Source organism: Bos indicus x Bos taurus, chromosome 7 (genome assembly GCF_003369695.1).
Source record: "Bos indicus x Bos taurus breed Angus x Brahman F1 hybrid chromosome 7, Bos_hybrid_MaternalHap_v2.0, whole genome shotgun sequence".
In the NCBI taxonomy this organism is placed as follows: domain Eukaryota; kingdom Metazoa; phylum Chordata; class Mammalia; order Artiodactyla; family Bovidae; genus Bos; species Bos indicus x Bos taurus.
In genome coordinates, this window is record NC_040082.1 from 67,354,663 (window position 1) to 67,378,353 (window position 23,691).

General features: G+C 58.0%; 2 protein-coding genes and 1 non-coding gene across 8 annotated transcripts; 1 reads left to right on the forward strand and 2 right to left on the reverse strand.

The window, feature by feature from the left end:
* Positions 1-1,151: 1,151 nt before the first annotated feature.
* On the reverse strand, positions 1,152-1,258 carry LOC113896771. Its single transcript, XR_003512129.1, has one exon. It is a non-coding gene; the product is annotated as a U6 spliceosomal RNA (small nuclear RNA).
* A 256-nt stretch (positions 1,259-1,514) lies between these two features.
* MED16 (mediator complex subunit 16) lies at positions 1,515-19,135 on the forward strand. 6 transcript variants are annotated; one of them, XM_027546672.1, is made up of 17 exons: positions 1,515-1,649; positions 2,418-2,551; positions 2,905-3,082; positions 3,633-3,740; positions 3,987-4,156; positions 5,580-6,011; positions 6,655-6,760; positions 8,470-8,625; positions 8,865-9,076; positions 9,708-9,914; positions 10,746-10,956; positions 11,326-11,459; positions 11,600-11,792; positions 12,287-12,503; positions 13,715-13,798; positions 14,285-14,425; positions 15,499-19,135. In XM_027546672.1, exons 3-16 carry the CDS (start codon positions 2,950-2,952, stop codon positions 14,409-14,411), a joined length of 2,490 nt encoding a protein of 829 aa, XP_027402473.1. In that variant the 5' UTR covers positions 1,515-1,649; positions 2,418-2,551; positions 2,905-2,949; the 3' UTR covers positions 14,412-14,425; positions 15,499-19,135. The 6 variants fall into 6 exon arrangements, with proteins under 6 accessions (XP_027402473.1, XP_027402472.1, XP_027402477.1 ...); XM_027546674.1 differs by having other exon boundaries at positions 1,524-1,628; XM_027546675.1 differs by lacking the exon at positions 1,515-1,649 and adding an exon at positions 1,656-1,774.
* On the reverse strand, positions 19,132-22,054 carry CFD (complement factor D). Its single transcript, XM_027546678.1, has 6 exons — positions 21,983-22,054; positions 21,588-21,736; positions 20,811-20,967; positions 20,577-20,721; positions 20,232-20,489; positions 19,132-19,351 (listed from the first exon to the last, which is right to left on the reverse strand). The coding sequence occupies exons 2-6, from the start codon at positions 21,643-21,645 to the stop codon at positions 19,190-19,192; spliced, it is 780 nt and encodes a 259-aa protein (XP_027402479.1). The 5' UTR covers positions 21,646-21,736; positions 21,983-22,054; the 3' UTR covers positions 19,132-19,189.
* Between the last annotated feature and the right edge of the window lie 1,637 nt (positions 22,055-23,691).

Genomic DNA, 23,691 nt, shown 5'->3' on the forward strand with positions numbered 1-23,691 from the left:
CTGAATTTCCAGTGCCCGGAGGACACCCTTATGGGCAGAAAGAGAAGAGGAACTAAAAAGCCTCTTGATGAAAGTGAAAGAGGAGAGTGAAGAAGCTGGCTTAAAACTCAACATTCAAGAAACTAAGATTTTGGCATCAGGTCCCATCACCTCATGGCAATAGATGGGGAAACAATGGAAACCGTGACAGACTTTATTTTCTTGGGCTCCAAAATCACTGCAGATGGTGACTGTAGCCATGAAATTAAGACTTGGAAAAAAAGCTTGACCTTGGGGAAAAAGCTATGACCAACCTAAACAGTGTATTAAAAAGCAGAGACATTATTTTGCCTACAAAGATCAGTCTAGTCAAAGCTAGGGTTTTTCCAGTATGGATGTGAGAGTTGGACCGTAAAGAAAGCTGAGCCCCGAAGAACTGATGCTTTTGAACTGTGGTGTTGGAGAAGACCCTTGAGAGTCCCTTGGACTGCATGGAGATCAAACCAGTCAATCCTAAAGGAAATCAGTCCTGAATATTCATTGGAAGGACTGATGCTGAAGCTGAAGCTCCAATACTTTGGCCACCTGATGCGAAGAACTGACTAATTGGAAAGGACCCTGATTCTCGGAAACATTGAAGGCAGGAGGAGAAGGGGACAACAGAAGATGAGATGGTTGGATGGTATCACCGACTAGATGAACATGAGTTTGAGTAAGCTCCGGGAGTTGGTGATGGACAGGGAAGCGTGGCATGTTGCAGTCCATGGGGTCGCAGAGAGTCGGACACAACTGAGCGACTGAATTGAACTGAGAGCACCGGCTGGGGTCAGGGCACGGGTGTGGGGCCCAGGGCAAGCCCACAGGCTGCCTCCAGACCCACGCGGACTCCATCCTGTCCAGCTTCCTGGTTGGCTGTGTGGGTTCTCCACACACCGCGTCCCTAGACAGCCCGGTCCCCAGACCTTTGTCCAGGTGTTGCCTGCTGACTGCATACCCTTCCCCTGCAATCAATCCCTTGTCTTTATGGAAAAGACCTTCCAAACTGGGGAGAGTCCGATAGCTTTTGGAGCAGGAATTGAGGATGGAGACTAATTCTACCGGCCCTTGATGGGTTAAGTTAGCTTGCTTATGAGCGATTTACAACACCTTGGCTAGATATCGTGAAATTAAGCCAAAATATGGAACGCTTCACGAATTTGCGTGTCATCCTTGCGCAGGGGCCATGCTAATCTTCTCTGTATCGTTCCAATTTTAGTATATGTGCTGCCGAAGCGAGCACGAACAAGACAGAGACGCCAGAACTATTTATAGTAGAAAGAATCAAATACTTTTCGCTGAGGGTGAATTCTATTAAAACCCAATCGAGCAATTTTCCCCTTTTCTTTACGAAACTAGTGCAATCACAGCTTAATCTAAGGGAATTATTCACTTAATTAAGAAAGTGTTTGTTTTTTCCACCAAATATAACGCAGATGGCTGTTGGAAAGCCACGATCGCATGCAAATTACCCCGGAAGCGGGGCGGAGCCACTGAGGTCCCAGAAGTCTCCGGGAAGCAGCCGGGCTGCGCGGGAGACTGGTTGGTCCTAGGAAGATGGCGGCGCCGGAGCTGGGGCGTTAGAGCGAATGCAGACGGCAGCCTCCTTCTCGGTGGGCGTACAGGCTGGTCCAGTGAGTGCGGGGCTGGGGGCTTGGGCAGTCGACCAGCCTCCGGATGGCGCCGACGCTGCTGGGATTGTGGGTCGGAGCAGGGCCTGTGGAGTCAGAGGGCGGTCCTGGAGAGCAGAGGGTGCTGGGTACGCTCCCTGAATGCGCTGGGCGTGGTCTGGGGGTCGTGGCGGAAATTTGGGGTGACCTGAGGCGCCCTGCGTTGGGCGGTGGAAAATCGGGGAGGGCCTAAGGTTGTACCTCCCCGGGGAGGGCCTGGGATGCATTTGAGGCGGATCTTAGGGACTGTCGGGTGGCTTGGGGCGGGTCCTGGGTGGCCAGGTGTGTGGAGGAGGCGCTTTGGGATTGTTTTGGAAACTTTGGGATAAAAACAGAAGTTCAGGCCGGGCCAGGGGAAGCCAGGGACAAATTGAGAGTGGGGTCTGGAAAGCACATTTTGTAGGGGCGGGGCCGGAGGGCTTTGGGGCAGAGCTTAAAAAGACTGCTGTTTGGGCTTGTGGATGGGGTCTCAGTGTTCCGGGGCGAGGCTTTAAGAAGGAGCGGGTAATGTGATTGGGAAGGTGAAAGGAAATAACCTTAGTCGCTGCTGGGCGCAAAGAGCCTGCTCAGGAAGCGTTCACTGACCCTTTCTGTACCCCTGGAAGCCAGGCCCCAAGGTGCTGCCTAACCCCCACCCTGCCTCCCTGCCTCTGTCTAAGGCAGCCTCACTGGTTCTCCTGTGTCCACGGGCTCCTTCTTAAGAATAGACCTGGGTGCTCCCTCTCATCGCAGCTTTCACTGTCCTCGTCACGGTGCACCTGGACCAGTGCCATCACCTCTACCCCATTCCCCAGCCGTGCCCTCCAGACAGCCAGAGGGGCCTGTGAAACAGAAACAGGCTTCTTGGGGCTCCCATCTCCCTCCAGGTGAAACCCCCAGGCCCTGCAAGACCTGCCTCATCCCCTCCCCATCCTTACCTTGCTCCACGCCCCCAACTCACTCTGTTCCTGCTCTGCAGGCCCAGACACTGCTTGAGCACCCCAGGCTCAGTCAGGCCTCTGGGCCTTTGAACTGGCTCTTCTCTCCGCTTGACATGCTCTTCCTTCCAACTGCATGGATTGATCCCTGGCCATGCTTGTGTAAAACGCAGCTCCCTGGCCACACGCAGGGCAGGGGTTGAGTCCACTTTGTCCCCCGTGGTAACCAGCATCCACCACCGCACTCGGGGCCTGCAGGCACCCTGTGAAGATGGATGACAAGCCTGTCTTCCCTCCTGTAGGAGCTGGTGACCGTCCTCCCTGTGTGACCTTGGCAATTGGGAGCCATGGACCTGGCTTACATCTGTGAGTGGGAGAAATGGCCCAAGAGCACCCACTGCCCGTCGGGTCCCCTGGCCTGCACCTGGTCCTGCCGCAACCTCATCGCCTTCACCACAGACCTGCGCAGTGATGACCAAGGTGTGCCACCCCCCATCCCAGGCCCCCTCATAGGGCCCTCCCCCCCAGCTCCCATGGGCTTTCCTCCTCTGAGACAGGGGTGCTGAGGGGCACAGAGATAACCTTGAGGAACGGCCGCGGCTGCGGGGCAGGGGGAGAGGGGGCAGTGGCCGCTTGTGGCTTGCTGAGGCTCCTGAGGGAGTTTTCCAGCCGCATGTGTCACCATCAGCTTTGCGGTGCACTCTGCCACAGGGCTGGTATTCTTCCCACCACAGAGCAATATGCACTTCTTAGAGAGAATTAGGAAAACATGAAACTTTAGCATGAGAACCCTAACTTTCCATGGAGAGACACCTGCTGTTGGTGTTTTGGGTCCATTTTGAAAGCACAGTTGTAACCTCACAGAAGGCAGGGTCATGGGTCTCCCCTCAGGCTGCCTGTGTATAAATCATGTTTCTGGAGCCCCTGCAACCTAGCTTCAACACTTCCTGATGGGCTTCGACACCCCAATCCCCTGGGGTGGTTGGGCACCAGGCCGTTGTTGCCGCACTGACCTCACTGTCCCTTGCAGACCTGACCCGCATGATCCATATCCTGGACACTGAGCATCCCTGGGACGTGCACTCCATCCGCTCAGAGCACAGTGAGGCCATCACCTGCCTGGAGTGGGACCAGTCCGGTGAGGGCAGCCCCCACCCTGAATGCCAGGGCTGCCTGCTCTGTCTTTCTGGCCTTGGCCCTGGGCTCAGAGCTGGGACTTGAAACCCTGACCTGTGCCTTTGAGGCTTCTGCTCTTCTTGCCCCTGTTTCTGAACTCGCCTGTGCTGGTCCCTTGCTCTACACCTCCAGTCTGGCCCCCCACCCTGATGGACTGTGGAGATGGGGCTTGTGACAGAGGTTTGCCCAATCTCCCCCTTCTCCCCAGGCTCTCGTCTGCTGTCAGCTGATGCCGATGGGCAGATCAAGTGCTGGAGCATGGCTGACCACCTGGCCAACAGCTGGGAGAGCCCCGTGGGCAGCGTGGTGGAAGGGGACCCCATCGTGGCCTTGTCCTGGCTGCACAACGGCGTGAAACTGGCCCTGCACGTGGAAAAGGTGGATGTCCTGCCTGGGGGAGCAGGCCTCAAGCCCAAGGAGGGCTTGGCTCCTCCTCTCATGGTGCCAGGCTGTCACACCTGCCACCAAGTTGTCAACATCTGTGTTGCTAGCATCTCCTACGTGGTTGATGTGGTGACAGCCCTTGATTCCTGTCTGCACCCCACGGTTCAGCCCGGTGTCCCCCTGAGAGGGGAGCCTCCTGGGTTAGGGTGCTGAGTTCAGTCTCCAAGTCATACCTCAGCCATCCTCATTGTCAAGTGGGGCCAGGGGCTGGGTCAGGGTTCAATATGAGAAAGCAAGGGGGGCTTGGTCAGGGCCATGCCTGGGTGAGGCCTATGGCAGCAGCAAGAGCTCACGTGGCTTGGTCAGCTCTGCTCCCAAGCCAGGAGGCCCTCCTAGAATGATGCTGTGGGAAATGACCTTTCCATCCCTTCCCTGTGTCTGCCTCCTGTTCCTTCTCCCCTAGGGAGTGACTCATTGCAAGGCTTACTGCCTAACCATCTGGACCGTTTTTTCTGTGGGAGGTTTCTTTTTCAGACTTTTAGCATCTCCCCTTGGGGCTCATTTGGGGGCTTTTGCTTCTTTCTTTCCAACACTGCTCTCACCTACACGTCCGGGAAACTCAGCTGGGGCTGTGGTCAGCCCTGCCGTCCCTGGATGTCTAGTCCCATGAGCCTGGGGGTGCCTGGGTGAGCTTAGTAAGTCTGCTCCTCGTCCCCAGACAGAGGGGCAGAGTCTCCCACTGCTCGGAGGAGCTCTGTGCAGTCTCCAGCTCGTGCTGTTTCAGTGACAGATGCTTTGTGCTGACAGAAAGGAGTCAGGGGGGCAGGCCTCCCTAGGGTCTGCCCCTAGGGATGCTGGGAAAGGCAAAGCTGGGGCAGAGGCCAGCGCAGCAGTGGCTGGTGGCCCAGGGGCAAAAAGATGAAAAGATGAAAGAGCAGTGGCAGCTGCGCTTCCCAGCACTGCCTGCAGGGGGCATATCTGAGTCCTGCAGCCACTTGCCTGGTGCCCAGCTTGTTCTGTGCACTGGCTCAGGCGTGCTCCCACACTGCCCACGCACGAGCCGGGAGTGGCTGAACTGAGCAATTGAGAACACTGGATGTCTGTCTGGCCCTAAGGAAAACACGGCTGACTGCTGTCCCTCATGTGTCTAGCTGTGACCTCCTTATCATGTCCTTGGACATGCAGACAAGGACAGAGGGTCAGAGAGGCCTGTGTCACCCAGCGCTCAGTGGCTGAAGCTGAATCTGACCTCAGGCTTGGACTCTTGAGGCTTCTGCTGCCTGGTTCCTCTGTGTTCCTGAGGGTGCGGTTCCCAGGAGGGGGTCCTTGGGCCACGAAGGTAGACCCCTAGAGGCCGAGCATGAACTGGGCCCCCCACCCCCACCCCCCTGCAGCTGACCCCTCCCCTCCCTTACAGTCTGGTGCCTCCAGCTTCGGGGAAAAGTTCTCCCGCGTCAAGTTCTCGCCATCGCTCACACTGTTCGGGGGCAAGCCCATGGAGGGCTGGATCGCTGTCACGGTCAGCGGCCTGGTCACTGTGTCCCTGCTCAAGCCCAGCGGGCAGGTGCTCACCTCGACTGAAAGCCTGTGCCGGCTGCGCGGCCGCGTGGCTCTGGCCGACATTGCCTTCACAGGTGGCGGCAACATTGTGGTGGCCACGGCGGATGGCAGCAGTGCGTCACCGGTCCAGCTGTACAAGGTGTGCGTGAGCGTGGTCAATGAGAAGTGCCGCATTGACACCGAGCTCCTGCCCTCGCTCTTCATGCGCTGCACCACCGACCTCAGCCGCCGCGACCGGCTGCCCGCCATCACCCACCTGAAGTTCCTGGCCCGCGACATGTCGGAGCAGGTGAGCCCACCCTGCCACCTCAAGGCTAAACCCACACCTGGGCGGGGCTGCTCCCTCCAGGGGCTCCTGCCTTTTCCAGCTTCTAGAGGCACCGCATCTCTGCCTTGCGGCCCCTCCCTCCATCTTCACAGCCAACAGTGCAAATCCCCTGTCTTTCTGCCTCTGACCCTCCGCCTCCCTCTTATAAGGACCCTGTGATGACACTGGGCCCCCTGGGGAAACCAGGGTCATCCCTATCTCAGGGGCCTTAGCTTAATCCCTCCTGCCAAGTCCCCTCTGCTCCATAAGGTGATGTATCCCCGGGTCCCAGGACCAGGATGGGGGGGGGGTCTCTGGGGGCAGAGTTGAGCTACCTGCACCAGGTTCCCTGAGGTCCCTCGTAGCCTTGTACTGACCAGCCGTAGCTTCACCAGTCCCTGATGTGTTTCTCTGGTACCTTTGCTTCCCGCCAGGGCACCATGGATGACCGTCTCCAGCACAGCATAGCACTCCCCAGGGCAGTGAGGACAGTGGGTGGGCAGATGCAGACGCGGGCCAGGCGGGCCTGGGTTGTACCCACAATGGCATGTGAGCCCTAAGATGAGCCAGAACCCCGCAGAGGCCATGGGCTGTTCTAGGCCCCTCACCACGCACCCATCCCTAGGTACTGCTGTGTGCATCCAGCCAGACGAGCAGTGTGGTGGAGTGTTGGTCGCTGCGCAAGGAGGGACTTCCTGTGAACAATATCTTCCAGCAGCTCTCTCCGGCTGGTGAGTCGCCCAGGTGGCCAGGCACACTCAGACTACCCTGCGTGCAGCGAGGCGGCACCATGGTGGCCTGAGTTTGCTAGAACGTGCCCACCTCTCCCTCCCTCTCTGACCTTGCACCCACGTGGATCCCCACGTCCCCGCCAGAGGGGCCCGCTTCCTGATACCTATGTGGCTGAGATGCCGGGGGTGAACCGCGGCCACATAGCCCGGGGCGTTCCTGCTGCCAGTAGTGCTCATGGCCCTGGAGTGACTGGCCTGAGTCAAGAGGCCCCTGAGGTCCATCCACCCGCAGGTGGGTTACATACGCTGCTCAACACAGTCCCAGAGGAGTTGTGTGAGGGTGGTCCGCTGCACCTCCTGAGTGGGGTCCTGGCCCTTCCCGAGTCCCACGCTGGCCCTGCTCCCCACCTGCTGTGCGGTCCCACCCTGGGACCTTATCACAGTAGGACCAGACTTCACTCAGAAGGGCCTCCCGTCCTGGTGGAGCCTCTTCCCGAGGCAGGCATCCAGGTGCTCAAGGGTCTCTGCTGAGTTCACCTGCTGCCCCCACACCCCATCCCTTGTCCCAGCCTCACGGCCCTGTGGGCTCTTAGACCTGCCTCTCCTGCCCCTTCCTCCTAACCTTTGCCCACACTGGTCTCCCTCGGGCCCCACCCTACCAGCTACTGTCCAGCCCGCAGTAGAGGCGGTGGCCTGACTTGGGTGGATAGTGGGTCCAGGTAGACTCAGGCAAGCTGTTCAGCCTCTGACAGCAGCCACTGTCCTCTGTGACCTAGAAACGGCCAAGGCCGTTAGGAAGCCAGTTTGGGCAGCTGGTGCGGGCCTGGCCTGAACGTGCTCCCTCTCTAGGGATAGCCTTGGCTGTCACCATGACAGCTCTGCTCAGTGCTGCCCCTCTCTGGGCCTCTCTCTCCCTGTGGGATGACATTTTCCAGGAGACTCCTCTTGCTGAGACGTCTGGGGCAGAGCTCTCAGGACAGGTGGGCGCAGAGGTGTGTTATCACAGCCAGCCTCAAACTCTGTTTCAGAAACAGAGCTGGACACTCCTGGGTCGGGCCACCTCACTGCTCCTGGATGCTCCTAGGTTGGGCCACCTCACTGCTCCGGCCTGCTTCCCTAAGTCTGCCGGCCCCCTGGGGCAGCTGGAGTGCTGGCCACCAGCTGGGTGCCTGGGCTTGTCTCAGCGTCACCTTGGTGTCTGGGCACCTCTGCCCACAGCACGCAGAGACCAAGCCCAGATGGATGGGAACCACCCCGCCTCTTGCTGGGGGGCTCCATTGTGGCACCGAGGGTGTGGGTGCCAGGAGGGGCCTGTCTGTCCCTCTCCTGAGGGAGCTGGGGTCCATCCAGGACCTCTTGGACCACAGGGACAGAGAACCCCGTGCACACCAGTCAAGTCCACAGGAGAATTTTGGGGTTTGTGTGGCAGCAAGGTCTGGGATGGGTTCCCCTCCTCGGCACGTTGGCTCCTTCGAGGGGACAAGGTGGCCACCCCTGCCCCCTGACAGCTGCTTGCCCAGGCAGACACCTTCTCCCGTCGCTGTGAAGGGCCCAGAACCGGGCCCTGTGGGGGACCCCCGCCCCCTTCCCTGCTCCTGTGAGTTGGCTGGGAGCCCCAGGAGGGGAAGGGCGCTGGGTCCAGTCCACCCTTGTTGCGTTTCAGTCTCGTCTTCGTTTTGTTGCCCCTTGTCTCCCACACCCCCTTTCAGTTGGTGACAAACAACCCACAATTCTCAAATGGCGGATTCTGTCAGCCACCAATGACCTGGACCGTGTGTCTGCTGTGGCACTGCCCAAGCTGCCCATCTCACTCACCAACACTGACCTGAAGGTGGCCAGTGACACCCAGTTCTACCCCGGCCTCGGTACAGTGTCTCAGGGTTCCTGGGGATCAGAGGGAGGGGTGCACTGTGGCCTTGGCCTCCAGTCTCAGGGTCATGGGAACCTGGCCCAGCCTTACGTCAGTCCCAGTGGGGATGAGGACACTGCTCTTGATATCCAGTGAGCTAGAAAGGCTCTGAGGTTGCCAACAAGCTGAGCACGGTGTAGCCACTTCCCATTGTCCAAGGCTGGGCTCAGCCACTTGACCTGCATGTGCCCCCAGGGCTGGCCCTGGCCTTCCACGACGGCAGTGTCCACATCGTGCACCGGCTCTCACTGCAGACCATGGCCATCTTCTACAGCTCTGCCGCCCCGCGCCCCATAGACGAGCCAGCTCTCAAGCGCCCCCGGACCACAGGCCCCGCCGTCCACTTCAAGGCCATGCAACTCTCCTGGACCTCCCTGGCCCTCGTGGGCATTGACAACCACGGCAGGGTCAGTGCTGTGCTGGGGGTGCCAAGAGTGCGGGGCCTATGCCTCTGTGGGGTGTGGTCATTGTTGCAGGGTGAGGCCTGTGGCCTGTGGGGGTTGTGCAGGAGGTGGCTTAGGGTGGCTTCTCCTCACGTGGGGTTCTGACGCCTCCCTCACCTTTCCCCCGCATGCACGCCAGGTGCCCTGTGTTGGCCTCTTGCCTCTAAAAGGAACCCATCCATGGCCTGGCAAGAGGACAGGTGCCTCTCAACATCCACTCTCACACTTGCTTACACACATCTACATGTGTTTACACACTTGGTCACACGTGCATGTGCCCCCTACTCCCCAGGAAATCACTATCGGGCAGTGTACCTACTTGGCCCTACCCTCGGCATCTGGGATGGGTGGGGTAGGGATGGGTTTGGCCTGGTGAGAGGGACCATGTGGCCCCCAAGTGGACTTGCAGGCCCTGCCACCCCACAGGCACACCCTTGGTGGAAAGGGCTCTGTTCATGCCCCCTGGCCAGGCTGTGGCTCTGTAGCCCTCCCAGGTGACAGGAGATGAGGCAGGCCAGGACCCCACATGGGCTGAGCCCGCCCTGTCCCTGGTGCTCAGACTCCCATCCCCTCACGCCCCGCCCTCTCCCCACAGCTGAGCATGTTGCGCATCTCGCCATCCATGGGCCATTCGCTGGACGTGGGGTTGGCCCTGCGGCACCTGCTTTTCCTGCTGGAGTACTGCATGGTGACTGGCTATGACTGGTGGGACATCCTGCTGCACGTGCAGCCCGGCATGGTGCAGAGCCTGGTGGAGAAGCTGCATGAGGAGTACACACGCCAGAAGGCCGAGCTGCAGCAGGTGCCGGCCCCTCCCCGCCCTCCCCTGGGGCCCCCTTCTTACCCGTGGGTCAGGCAGCCCACCTCCCTGCCTTCTCAGCCCAGGAGGGTGCGGTTGCAGGCCTGGCTGCACCTGCTTCTGCGTGTCAGTGGAGGCCTTTGCCCCTGCGATAAGAACAGTGACCTCGAGTTTTAAAGATGAGAGGGGCAGGAAGAAATGATCCCCCAGACGCAACCTGGCGTAACTGCAAACCTAGAGCCTCCATGAGGTCAGCACTGCTAGGAATCCGGAATTGTCCTCTGTGCCTCGGTCTCCAACACGAGGAGGAAACAGAAAGGAGAGGTCGCGTGGTTTTTAGCAGCCCGCTCAGATGTGCGAGAGCTCGGATGTGCGGGGCTTAGATCTGAGAGAGCTCAGATGTGAGAGGGTGCTGCCGGCGTGAACTGCACAGGAGGGAGCTGGCTTCAGAGCCAGGAATACCGCTAGCGTCCAGCCACTCAGTGCTCGGCTGAGCTGTGTACGCGCACATTGATGCTGTCAGTCCTTCAGTCGTGGCATCCCAGGAGACATCAGGGTCGAGGAGTGAGGTGGGGTAGAGCAGCATCCCCGCCCCTATCCACTTCATGCCAGGCACCCCCAAATCGTTAGGGATCCCAGACGTGGCCCTTTGGCCCCTGAGGTAGACCCACCCACAGGTTGAAACCCTGCTGTCCTGTGAGGGAAGGTTCTACTTGATTCTGCCAGAAGGAGGGCAAGGCCCAGAGATTTAGCCCCTTGCCCATTGGGCCCAGCGCCTTGCTCTGGCCCCGCCCTGAGGCGCGAGCCCCAATTGCTCACATCATGGCCACCCAGGTCCTGTCCACCCGGATCCTGGCCATGAAGGCCTCGCTGTGCAAGCTGTCGCCCTGCACGGTGACTCGCGTTTGTGACTACCACGCAAAGCTTTTCCTCATCGCCATCAGCTCCACGCTGAAGTCGCTGCTGCGCCCGCACGTGCTCAACACACCCGACAAAAGTCCTGGCGACCGGTTGACCGAAATCTGTGCCAAGATCACAGACGTCGGTGGGTCCAGCTCCATCCTGCAGGCCACCCTGGGTCCCACCCCCACCCTCCAAGTGCCCTTGCTGTCTGCCAGGGAGGATCCCTCAGGTGTCTTGCATGTGCTCCCCTCCCCCCACCACTGCCCTTGGGGACATGGTGGGTGTTACTGGGAACAAAGATGAGGCAGCCTGGGTGGCATCCCCAGGGGCACTGTATGTGTGGGCGCCTGGAGGCCGGCAGGAATTCCAGGCTGTCCTGCCCAGGGGGTCCAAGGGGCGTCAGGTGTCCTGAAGCCCTGCTGTGGGTACCCGGAGCCTCTCCCTCCAGCCCTGCCCTCCAGGGCCCCCTATGTGAGGTCCCAGCCTCCCCTGACTGCCTGTCCCCTCCCAGACATTGACAAGGTCATGATCAACCTCAAGACGGAGGAGTTCGTTCTGGACATGAACACGCTCCAGGCACTGCAGCAGCTCCTGCAGTGGGTGGGCGACTTTGTGCTGTACCTGCTGGCCAGTCTGCCCAACCAGGTGTGCCCTCCGCCCCACTTCCTCCAGCTCAGGTCCTCCCAGAAGCCCCACCCTTCCCCAAAGGCCATCTGATGGCAACTCACAGAGGTCCTGGAATGCTCAAACACGAAAGTACACAACCAGAACCTTCCTCCCCATAGGGCTCCCCGCTGCGACCAGGCCACAGCTTCCTGCGGGATGGCACGTCGCTGGGCATGCTGCGAGAGCTGATGGTTGTCATCCGCATCTGGGGCCTGCTGAAGCCCAGCTGCCTGCCTGTGTACACGGCTACCTCAGACACTCAGGACAGCATGTCCCTGCTCTTTCGCCTGCTCACCAAGCTCTGGATCTGCTGTAAGACAACTACTCCTCTTCTCTCATTTCCCCACCAAAATACAAGCCCTGGCTGAGTCCCCCCACCATAATGTAATCTCCTATTGGTCAAATTTGCTCTGTTGTGGTCCCCCTACTATTTCCCCAGCACCTAGCACAGATCCAGGCACACCGTGGGTGCTCAGTAAACATTGGCCACTCTTAGGCTCCTATTTGTCCTGTGTCATGTGTTTCTGGGACCAGGCTTTGTCATTGTTGCCTCCCTGATGCCAGGAAGGGCACCCAGTACTCGCTGCACATTTTTAAAATAAATAAATGGGTCCCCATTTTACAGAGGAGAGGACCAGGCCCGAGAAGGGGGAGGAGCTTCCCAGGCTCCTCAAGAAGTCAGGGCAGGGCTGGGGCCTGCACCTGGCGCTCTGTGAGCCTGGAGGAGGCCATGATGCCTCCTGGTGGGCAGTGCTATGGGTAGGGCCGCTAAGCATGATGTCCTGTGTCCCCTGTTCCCCCCGCAGGTCGTGACGAGGGTCCCACAAGTGAGCCAGACGAGGCGCTGGTGGATGAGTGCTGCCTACTGCCCAGCCAGCTGCTCATCCCCAGCCTGGACTGGCTGCCTGTTAGTGACGGACTGGTCAGCCGCCTGCAGCCCAAGCAGCCCCTGCGCCTGCACTTTGGCAAGGCCCCTGCTCTTCCTGGTAGCTCCACTGGTCTGCAGCTGGATGGCCTCATCAGGTATGCGCACTCACCTCTGACTCAGGGCCCTGGATACCTTTTCTTTCAGAAGAGTCTCCCTTAGACCTGCCTGACATTCCCTGTCACATGTCTGTCTCAGGGCCTCTGCCCATGCTGCGCCTGCTGCTTCCTTCCAGCCTGACCTGAGTGCTACCCCCGATACTCCTCCCCTCCCTTGCCCCTGAGATTCCTCCTTGCCCCCAGACTCCTCCCCGCCCCACCCACCTCCCCTGCCCTGTCACTTCCCTCCATCCAGACACTATACTGTACTATAGTGTACAGGTCATCGGCTTGTACTAATTTGTGTCCTTGCTTGTCCGGGTGTCGTCATCTTCCCCCTAGCCTGTCACGGCCCGCATGGAGGGCCCACTTGGCCAACCTTGGTTACTCTGGAGCTCAGGTTCACACCCCAAGCCCCCACCATAAATCGCGCTGCAGCCCAGAGTGCCTGGCAGGTCCCAAGGTGCCAGGAAGCAGAACACTCTTAGGCAGACCTTGCTGGGAGTGACCTCGGGGGCCATTCTTTGGATGTACGGAGTCCAGAAAGCCCAGGCCTGCTGAGGGAGCAGCACCCTCGGTGGGGGTTTGTCCCCACTTTACAGGCAGGTAATCTCAATCTCCAAGGGACAGTCCAGAGATAGACGCCAGGCCAGAAGGCGAACCTAGGACTCCACAGGCCACCTCCCATTCAGGGTGTCATGGGATGGATTCTCAAGTGGTCCTTTACTGGGGAGGGGCCTTAGCATCCCCACAGCCCCCTTCCCCTCCGGGAAGACTCTGGGCCTTCCTCCTCCACTTCCGGATTTTCTTTCTCATCTCTAAAGCCGTGGGAGGAACGGCTTGATGAATCACACACTTGTGGTTTGTGCTCGAGTTTCAGGAAACACTTTACACAGAGAGGCGGCTGGTCGCCAAAGGGCTTTCACACTCTAGGAAGTTTTCAAACTTGTGTGATACGAGTGCCCCAGCCTCAGAAATCCTGATGGGCTCGCTCCACTCTGCTCCAGGCGTCACCCTCAGCAGGGGCCTGTGGGCAGAGGGTGTGTAGGAGTCTGGCTCCTGGATTCTCCGTGTTCTCACACACGCTTTGCCTCTAGGAGATTGACCCGTACGTCTGTATGTGCGCATGTGCTTGTGTCTGCGTGTGTGCATGCATGTGTGCGCCCATGCATGTGCACACGCCCGAGCCTTCCCCTGCTCCTCTCCATCAGGGCGCCGGGCCAGCCCAAGATGGACCACCTGCGGAGGCTGCACCTGGGCGCCTACCCCACGGAGGCCTGCAAGGCGTGTACCAGGTGAGTGGCTGCAGGAGATGCCATTCCACTCCGCCACTGGCAGCTTCCCAGCCGACGGGCCAGGGTCCCAGGATTGTGTCTGTCTGGGGCTCCTGAGTGGGTATCCCTGGCGGTCTTGATAAAGGGTGAGGCCGAGGTGGGGGGTAGCAGCGAGCGGCTGGCCCAAGCCTGCCTTCTTGGGGCTCCCAGTGGTCTGACAAGGGCAGAGATGGAGGAGTGGCCGCCTCCGCGCTGCTCGTGCACATGGGGCCTCGCTTGCTGCCAGACGACCCCAGGGTCACACCACTAGGCTTGGCCCAGCCTCTGTCCACTCAGGGAAGTGAGGGGTGGTATTGAGTGGGGACAGAAGGATATGGAGGAATTAGCTCACTGTGTGGGGTGTAGGGGTGCAGGGAACACGATCCTGAGGTGGAGTAGCATGTGCCAGGCCCTGTGGCTACAGCCGGCCTGCCTGGCACCCCACCCACCTGCTTGCTCTATCTGCAGGTGCGGCTGCGTCACCATGCTCAAGTCGCCCAACAAGACCACCGCCGTCAAACAGTGGGAGCAGCGCTGGATTAAGAACTGCCTGTGTGGGGGGCTCTGGTGGCGCATGCCCCTCAGCTACCCCTGACTACATCCCGGCTTGTAAGTGCATTCTTTTTCTTTCTTTTCTTCTCTCTTTTTTTCACTTGTTATGGCCTTTAATTCTTAGTTGAATAATTTTTTTAAAGTTATTATTGTAAGGATTACAGTGTTGTTTCTGGCATACAGCACAGTGATTGAGTCATATGTATACACACGTGTTCTTTTTCATACCTTGTCCATTATGGCTTATGATAGCATATTGAATATAGTTCCCTGTGCTGTACAGTAGGACCTTGTTGTTCATCCTTTTTATAGTAGCAGTGTGTATCTGCTCATCCCACACTCCCAGTTTACCCCTCCCCTCTCTCCCTTTGGTACCATAAATTGGCATTCTTTGTTTGAGTTGGGTTCTGTTTTGTAAATAAGTTCATTTGTGTCATAGTTTAGATTGACATGTAAGTGATACCAAGTGATATTTGTCTTTTTTTGTGTGTGTCTGACTTACTTCACTTAGCATGACAATCTCTGGGCCCATCCACTGCTGCTGAAAGTGGGACTCTTCTTTTTTGTGGCCGAGCGATATTGCATTGTGTATCTATGTGCCATGTGTCTATCCATTCATCTGTTGATAGACCTTTAGGTTGTTTCCGTGTCTTGACAGTCCTGAATGGTGCTACAGTGAACATTGAGGGGCATGTGTCTTTTTGAATTATAATTTTGCCTGGATATTTGCCCAGGAGTGAGAATGCTCATTTTCTGAGGAACCTCCATACTGTTCTCCACAGTGGCTGCACCAACTTACATTCCCACCAACAATGTAGGAAGGTTTCCTTTTCTCCATGCCCTCACCAGAATTCGCAGACTTTTAAACTATGGCCGTTCTGACTGGTGTGAGGTGAATCCTCATTGTAGTTTTCGTTTGAGTTTCTTTAATAATTAGCGATGTGAAGCATATTTTCATGTGTCTATTGGCCACCCATATGTCTTCTTTGGAGAAATGTCCATATAGATCTTCTGCCAATTTTTTTGATTGGGTTGGTTTTTGATATTGAGCTATATGAGTCGTTTGTATACTTTGGAAATTGCACCCTTGTCAGTTGCATCGTTTCCAAATATTTTCTCCCATTCTGTAGGTTGTCTTTCGTTTTGTTTATGGTTTCTTCTGCTGTGCAAAATGTCAGTGGATTCCTGAGGAACTTACAGGAAAGCCATGCTATCCTCTTGCCAGTGACAGAGCAGCCATGTGCTCCAGACCTTCGCTGGGTGTTCTTAGACACCACCACCCTGGAACTATGCTTTGGGGGCCTTGTCTGCTGCGCCAGCACCCCTGTAACCGACAGGGCCAGTGAGGACACAGCCTGAAGCCTCAAGTTGGCACCTCAGCCCAGCCGTCAAGCCTCTTTCTCCCTCGGAGCCTGTTGATTTATCTGGGAGGAGGACCTAGCCACGTGATCACCCTGCGAGGTGGTAACTGAGATAGGCTGGGGCCTGCCCCAGGCAGAACCACGGCAAGTGCCGCCCCTCAGGACCCCAAGGACCCCTAGGTCCCAGTTCAGAGGGTCCAGGATCTGAGGACTCTGCTTTAGAACATGACACATGAAGCTGCCAGGCGTCCAGTGGCCACTGTCAACTGACACCAACCGGGCGTCAGCCTCGGGTCCCCCACCTGTACCTGTCACTGCTGTCTCTGACATGGGCAGGCCCCAGAAACGTCCCCCTGGGCAGCAGGTGTCTTGCTGGTGTCCTGGGCGCCACCCCCCCACAGCCCATCCCCCTCCACAGGCATGGGATTCTGTGCCTGTGTGTGTTGCTTTCCTGCTTGGCCAGCATTTATTGAGCACCTACTGTCTACCAGACGCAGGCGTCCCAGCAGGGAGCAGTGGGCTGGATGTGGGTGGGGGCTGCTCCCTACTGCCTGGGTTCCTGCACACAGGAGTATCTCTGTCTCTTTCTGCCTCCCTGCCTTCCTCCCCTCCCCCACCAGGTTTTTGGGAGCTCAGGCTGTGGCCCCCAGGGGTCCTGCCTCACCAGCAACCACTCTCACCAATTATGTGGCTCCCCAGAGTCCAGACACAGTACTTGCCTGTTAAGCAGTAATTGCTTCTCTTGTTTTCCTTCTGGAAGCTCGAGGGAGGGCAGGCTGGGTAGGCGTCCTGCGGAGGTTAGCATGCTGCCTGCTGTGTCAGGCTTTCAGGGACTGGCAGCGCTCCAGGGGCCCCATTACCTGGGCCAGTTGGCCCACCTGCCTGTGGCCCCAGCACTCAGGGGTGTCCATGTCTTGCTATCTGAGTGGTGCTTTCTGCAGGGACCTGTGGGGTACCCCCCACCCTGTGCTGCTGCTGGCACCCCAGCCCCTTGGAGAAACGGGCCTGAAATGGGCAGCCTCTCTGGCGGAGCGGCACATGGCCCAGGTTCTTGCATATATTTTCTCAGCCTTTTACCTCATTTGACCATGTATTTTTTAAGCCACTTACCTTTCTGAAGTCATTCTAAAGTCTTTAAAGCAGCTACTTGTTTTAGAAAAGTGAGCGTGTTTCTTGCACTCATATTTCATTGCTGTAAGGTTAAATAGTGGGGGTTTACACCACAGCCACCATCCTCAGATGCTCCCTGGAGGACGAGTCCTGGTCCCTTCCCCTTGGACCTGCTCCGACCCATCCTGTGCAGGGGAGGTGGTGCCGGCTGACCTGGGGTTGGTGGGACCTGGCCTGGCTCCTGGGCCTCCTCCTAGAGCCTCTGGACACCTGCAGGCTGGCCCCTTGGGTCTGGTCACCCAGGGGATGGAGCAGGGACACCCCCATGCCTGTGTGACCCCGACCCGCACAAGCTGAGTGAGATGAAGGGGATGGGATGGCTCAGCATCACCGAGTTTAGGGCAGCTTGTCACTGAGTGGTGGATGACCGGAGTGTCCAAGAGCCGCTGTGACGAGCCCAATGGGCATGCCCATGCCTGGCTATCCAGAAACGTCAGGTCATCTGAGGGCCCTGTTGGAAAGCCTTCCAGGTTGGGAGGGGGTTTGTGGGTGGGGAGGTTTCCTTGCCCCTCATCCTTCCCCCACCCCATGTCCACACAGGTCCCCTTCTGGGGACAAGAGCAGGCATTCCTGTGACAGAAAGAGGCAGTTCAGTCCCTCTGATTGGATGTCTCCTGTGCCCTCAGTCTCCTCAGAGCCAGGCCCATGGGACCCCATTGTGGCTGAGGAGGCTGAAGACACCATCCTCCAGATAGAAGTGGAAGCAGAAGCCCTTCAGGGTCCAGGGTCACAGATGACTGCAGCAACGTGCCCCCCCACACACACCTGGGTATATGGTAGGAGCCTGTGTCTCCCACTGGAGGCCTACAGTCCCCTCTACCTCCACCTGCCCCACCAGCTCCATCTGGTTCTGCTCCAGCCACTGACCTCAGGGGCTGTTGCTCACTGTTTTATCTCATCTGTACCCCCAACTAGTGTTGCCAGATAAAATGCAGGAGAACAGTTAAGTCTGAATTTCAGATGGACAATGAATGGTATTTTAGTCTAAATCTGTCCCCAATATTACATGGGACATAGGACATACTTAACAAAATTTTCCTGAAACTCTCATGTAACTGGACAGCCTGCATTTTTGTTTGCTAAATCTGGTAATCCTACTGCTCCACCTCCCAACTGGATCATTTCAGGGCCACTTCCCAGTGTCTTGGCTTAATTCAGGAAGTAACCACGGGAGGAGTGAGTCTGTGATGGCTGACTGACCAGCAGTTACGTTTTCCTTTCCACTCTCACTTAAGTGCATGCAGCTTCTTAAATCCCACATGAAAAAAAAATCCTGAGCACACCTAGGAGAACCCCCAGCCCATCATCAGTATCACTCAGAAGTTCCATCCATGCATCTGGGAATATTTGACCTGGTTGCTATGAGCAGGGCTGGGTCTTAGCTGTGTCTCAAGAGCTTCCATGTGAATGAACGCTTCATAGCAGGAAAACACCTGGCCAGTTTCCAGTTCCAGTTCCTCGGGCACATGACCATCTCTCAGACCCTCAATCTCTTTATTGACCAAAGGGAGGTCAGAGGTTCCCTTTGTGGGTCAGGCTTAACATCTGGGGCCAAGTAGGTGCTGGGCTTCAATGGCCCCTTGTCCAAGTGGGAGAGGGCCCAGGGCCTCAGTCCCTGGGTTCTGCCCTGTCATCTTGCACAGAAGGGTAAAACCAAGACCCAGGAAGGTGGTGAGTCATCTGGTCCCCCAATCAGTGGAGCTGCTCTGGGACACCAGTCAGCTTTGGACAGTCAGTGAGCCACACTGCATGTGAGGCCGGCCTCTGAACGCGGCCAGGTGCCTTGCTCGGGGCTGAATTCCAGGCTGCTCAGGAGAGTCGCATAGCGTCTCTGAGCGTTTCCCCATTTGGGACACGGTTCTAAGAACACAAACTGTCTGTGTACCTAGATCTCAGCCCAGAGCAGGGTCTTGCACACAGTAGGCCTTCACATTCCTCTTGAGAAGTGGAAACCAAGGGGACACTACCCCAACCCGCACCCCTTGCTAGGTCTCAGGACACTTCTATTTCCTGGGAAGAGTAAGGGCGCCACCGTGTGGCCTAGGCATAAAGTGAAGCCAGGCTTGAAGGGCATGGGGCCTCCGGACTTGAGCCTGAATGCCCTTCCTTCAGGCACGTCTCAGCCTTTTGGTTGCCTTCTGGTACATCATTACCAGAACTCCGCCACCCCCTCAGTCTGCTCGCTTTGGTCCACTCCTGCAGGCAGCATGCAATCAATAAAAGCGGACCGGGTGCAGGAATGGATGATTTTATTGCTCGGGCCCCGTGACCGCAGCCTCTCAGGGCCTCCTCAGGCGGCTGCGCCCTCAGCCATGACGCCGTCGATCCAGGCCACGTAGCTCGCCAAGCGCGTGTAGATACCGGGCTTCTTGTGGTTGCCGCAGATCCGTGAACCCGAGGTGACCACGCCCTCGGCCACGCTGCCGCACACCAGCGGGCCTCCGGAGTCGCCCTGCGGGGAGCAGGGTCGTGAGGTACGGTACAGGCCCGCCCTCCCGCATCCTGGTTCGGCTCCACTAGAGCCTGCTGCCGGAGAAGGCAATGGCACCCCACTCCAGTACTCTTGCCTGGAAAATCCATGGACAAAGGAGCCTGGTAGGCTGCAGTCCATGGGGTCGCTAAGAGTCGGACACGACTGAGCGACTTCACTTTCACTTTCCACTTTCATGCATTGGAGAAAGAAATGGCAACCCACTCCAGTGTTCTTGCCTGGAGAACCCCAGGGATGGGGAAGCCTCGTGGGCTGCCGTCTCTGGGGTCGCACAGAGTCGGACACGACTGAAGCGACTTAGCAGCAGCAGCAGCAGCAGCAGAGCCTGCTGCAGTTCCAGCCTGTTGCAATTCCGCTCAGCCCTGAGGCCCCAATCATTCCCTCACTGTTCAGTTTCCCCAGGGTCCACCCACCGCCGCCCGTCAAGGCCTCGCCTCCGGATTTTCGGTTCCGCCACTTCAAGCTCCACTCCCGCCCTCCGTCCGTCTCTGCGCAGCAGCCCCTCGAAGCCTTCAAGCTCAGGTCCCAACGCATCCACATCCTCTCCCAGTTGTCACCTCTCCTCCCAACCCTTTTTTGTCCTCAGGCCAGCCGTGCCCGTCCGGCCTGTCCACGTGCGCTGCCCTTCTGCTGGCCCCGCCCTCCAACATACCTGCCCTTCTCTGCCCCGTCCCCAGGGCGCCCCGCCCCTCTCCTGGACCCACCCCCAACAGGCTGGTCCCCTGTCTGTCCCGCCCCTCTACTGCCCCCACCCACAGTAGATCTGCCCCGCTGCCCCGCCCCTCTACAGGCCCCAACCCCAGCAGGCTGGTACCCTCTCCGTCCCGCCCCGCCTGCGCACCTTGCAGGTGTCCCGGCGGTTGCTCTCCGCGCACATCATTCGCTCAGTGATGGTGCCGTCGTGATACGTTCGCAGGTTGCAGGTGGCGCGGTCGAGCACCGGCAGGAGTAGGTGCTGCAGGCGGTCGGGTTTCCGGCCGGTGTGGCTGACCACGCCCCAGCCCGCCACGTCGCAGAGAGTGCCCGCAGCCACGTCGCGATCTTCGCGCTGCCATGGCAGGAGCTGCACGGCAGGGCCCAGCACGGCTTTCTCAGAGAGCTGGGGGATGGGGCAGGAGCCAGTGTTATGGCCAGGGCAGGGCGGAGCCCCAGAGCAACGGGGGGACTGCGGCTAGACCCAACAGACCTGCAGCAGGAGTAGGTCGTGGTCTATGGTCTCTGTCCGGCTGCCCGGGTGGGGCACTACGCGGAGCACGTCGTACAGGCGCTTGGAGGGCTCCGGCTGCGACAGGGAGTGCGCGCCCAGGAGGACCTGCACCTTCCCATCGGCCCTGGGAGTGGGGTGGACGCACATCAGAACCACGTCCCCTCCGCTCCGCCCCGCCCCGCCTGGCCCCGTTCTTTGCCCCGGGCCACTCACACGTCCTCCAGGCAGTGCGCTGCGCTCATCACCCACTGCTCTGCTATCAGGAAGCCTCCGCACACGTGCTTGCCATTCACCTGCACGGATGCCATGTAGGGCCGGGAGTGGGATGGAGCCTCCTGGCCACGCAGGATCCGGCCACGGGGCTGTGCCGCTAGAAGTAGGCAGGTCAGCGTGAGGACCTCGGGGGTAACTGCAGCCCAGCCCTCGGGATCCCCCATCGACTGCAACACCCCACCCTCCATTGGCTGTAACACCCCCTCAGACCTGGAATTCCATCCTGCAATCCTCCCCAACAGAATCACAACCTCCCGGGGCCCCAGGGAGGAACAGCTGAGAAGACATACAATAGGGAGTGAGGGAACCTGGGGAAAACCCCATGCCTACACACTGGGCCTGATGGCTTCAATTTAAACACGAGGAAAGTGGGGCTGCCCAAACCCAACATCCCTGCCAGCATTTGCCTCTCGGTTTTCCAGTGTGTGGAAAGCTAGATGCAAAGTTTTAAGAATATCCCCTGGCAGTCAAGTGGTTGGGACTCTCATTGCCAAGAGCAGGGGTTCAATCCCTGGTCAGGGAATAAGATCCTGCAAGCTGCTTGGCACCTCCAAAACAAAAAACAACCCCCAAATCCCTAAAAGTTTGGAGAATTCCTTGGTTTCCAGAGCCTTCTGTTCACGTGGGGCTGGGGAATAGTCCCGTTTGATGGAGGGGCCACCTCGCTGACTGCCCTGCAAGCTGGTGGCCCCCATTGGTCATCCCGCATCCACTCACCACACAGGGCTGTCCCGAGGAGGATCAGAACCACCAGGTGCAGGGATCTGTCTGCCATGATGCCTCCGTAGACTTGACACTGACCCAGGCAGGACCGTGGGGTTGCTTTTATGAGGCTGGAAGGAGGCGGGCGCTCCCACAGGCCCTATCTGCCGGGTGGGCATCGGCCCAGTTGGAGAAAGGGAAGCTGCCTGTCCATTCTCCCCAGGGGTGCGGTTCTCTCCCACGGACTTTGTACTGAGTATAGACGGGCTGCTGGGTATGCCAGCTACCCCTGGCCCCCTGTGACCCAGGGCCAGCCCTGGTGTGGGAAGCTGCCCCTCCGATGGGCAGCAGGCTGAGCAGAGGGATGGACCCACCCTTAGCCCCCCAGCCCAGTCCCCCCTAGTGCCTACCCAGCTCCAAAAGTTTCGCAACAGCAGCTGAAGACCACAGTCTGTAAACAACCCACTTCCTCCTTTTCCGCTCCTCCCTTCTTTCTCTTCCTCCTACAACTTGGAGAAGAGGTCCGGTGGGGGTGGGGAGAGGTCATCCAACACCCTTGTTCCCACTGGTGTGGCTCTGGAGCTTGATACCCCAAGTAGAATATGGGAAAAGTGATGTGTAGGGGTGGCTGGAAAGACTGGATAAAAGTGACAGAAAACCAAGGCAAACCGGGTAGAACTTTCAACAAGGAAATTACACGCAAAATTCATGGGTCCACCTTCAGCTATAGTTTGATCCAGGCACCTTAACAAGGTCAGGTCTCCCTCTGGTTCCTCCTTTCCTCCTTGATGACTTTTTTCCTTCATTGTTGTGGCCCCAGGGGCCCTAGACTCAGCCCAGAAGCTGGGTCAGTCCCTCTACAAATTCCCCATCACTGTAGCCAGCGTCTCAAGCCTGTCTCGGATTGGCCGAACTTGGATCTCATGCCCCTAAACCATCTTTTGCAGGCAGAGGATGAAAGGTTCTGATGAGCAGAACCTGAGTCACATGGTCCTCTGTAAGTTGGGGATGGTGGGTCAATATCTCATGAACCTACTAGAGGGAGATGCTGGGTACTCCCAGAAGAGTAGGGAGGACCTCAAGCTGTGAGCTGTTCCCAGTGGAAGCAGTGCACCATCTTTCCCCTTCTCCTTCTTTTCACAGTGAAAAGAAAATTAGAAAACAACATAGCAAATGTGATTTGTTAGATCCTGACATGTTTCCATACTAAAATCAGAATCTCTGAAACAAAAGCACATTTGCAAGTGGAGTCCAGATTATGTAAGTAAGCGTATTGGAAATTGCGACAAAATTTGGAAATGACCCAACAAGACAGGTCAGTTCAATGAATAACCCCACGTGTCCCCAGATGCTCTGTTGACCTGGGAAGACTTCCAGGGTATAGTATTAAGTGGAAAAAGCGATTGCTGGGCAGTGGGTCACATTTCTGAGCCGCTGGCACTAGTTGGGAGGTATACCTTCAGGAAGAGCCAGCAGACAGAGGGACTAGCAAAAGTCAGGACCTTCAGGTAGGGCCAGGCTGGTGTGCCCCACTAGCGGGATGGGGGGGTGTGGTGCAGAGAGGAATTTATCCTGGCCTCGTGGTGTGGGGTCAGGGGTGGGGGAGGGGGCACTGCCTGATGTTACTTCTCAAATTTATTTGCTGGCTTAGACAATTGATTCTCCCACCATCAGCCTGTGAGCTGCATGATGGCAGAGGCCGCATGTGTTGTGGGCCCCTGGGGGTTCCTTCCCAAGCCCAGGGAAGCAAAAGAGGGGTACAGGCTGGTCGCCTCCCCAGGGCTGTTGTGACCCCTTCGGGCTGAAGTGTTTCCTTGTGAGACATCTGACATCTTTGCCTCCCTCCCCCCCCACCTCCCCACCAAGGCTGAGGAGAAGGGGGAGGGACTGTCTCCCGACTCAGTGAAGCCGAGGCTGGCCTAGGACCCCAACTCCTGGCTGGCTGCTTCCTAGACAGTGCCTCACTCTTTACTGCAGGGAAACAGAGGCTCAGAGGCAGCACACAAGTTACTCAAAGTCACAGAGCTGGGGCTCGAACCCAGGCTCTTGAGAGTGACTTCATAGCTGTTTGCCCCTCTGCTTCCTCATCTGTAAAGTGGGGCACTCATGGGACCTGCCT

Excerpts from the sequence above, each read along its gene's own strand:
- MED16 (XM_027546672.1), top strand. The coding sequence starts at position 2,950 with ATGGACCTGGCTTACATCTGTGAGTGGGAGAAATGGCCCAAGAGCACC. Across the intron at positions 3,083-3,632 it reads CCTGCGCAGTGATGACCAAG|ACCTGACCCGCATGATCCAT; the intron begins GTGTGCCACCCC and ends TGTCCCTTGCAG. Across the intron at positions 4,157-5,579 it reads TGGCCCTGCACGTGGAAAAG|TCTGGTGCCTCCAGCTTCGG; the intron begins GTGGATGTCCTG and ends CCTCCCTTACAG.
- CFD (XM_027546678.1), bottom strand. The coding sequence starts at position 21,645 with ATGGCAGACAGATCCCTGCACCTGGTGGTTCTGATCCTCCTCGGGACA. Across the intron at positions 20,490-20,576 it reads ACGACCTACTCCTGCTGCAG|CTCTCTGAGAAAGCCGTGCT; the intron begins GTCTGTTGGGTC and ends CCCATCCCCCAG. Across the intron at positions 19,352-20,231 it reads ACCGCCGGGACACCTGCAAG|GGCGACTCCGGAGGCCCGCT; the intron begins GTGCGCAGGCGG and ends TGCTCCCCGCAG.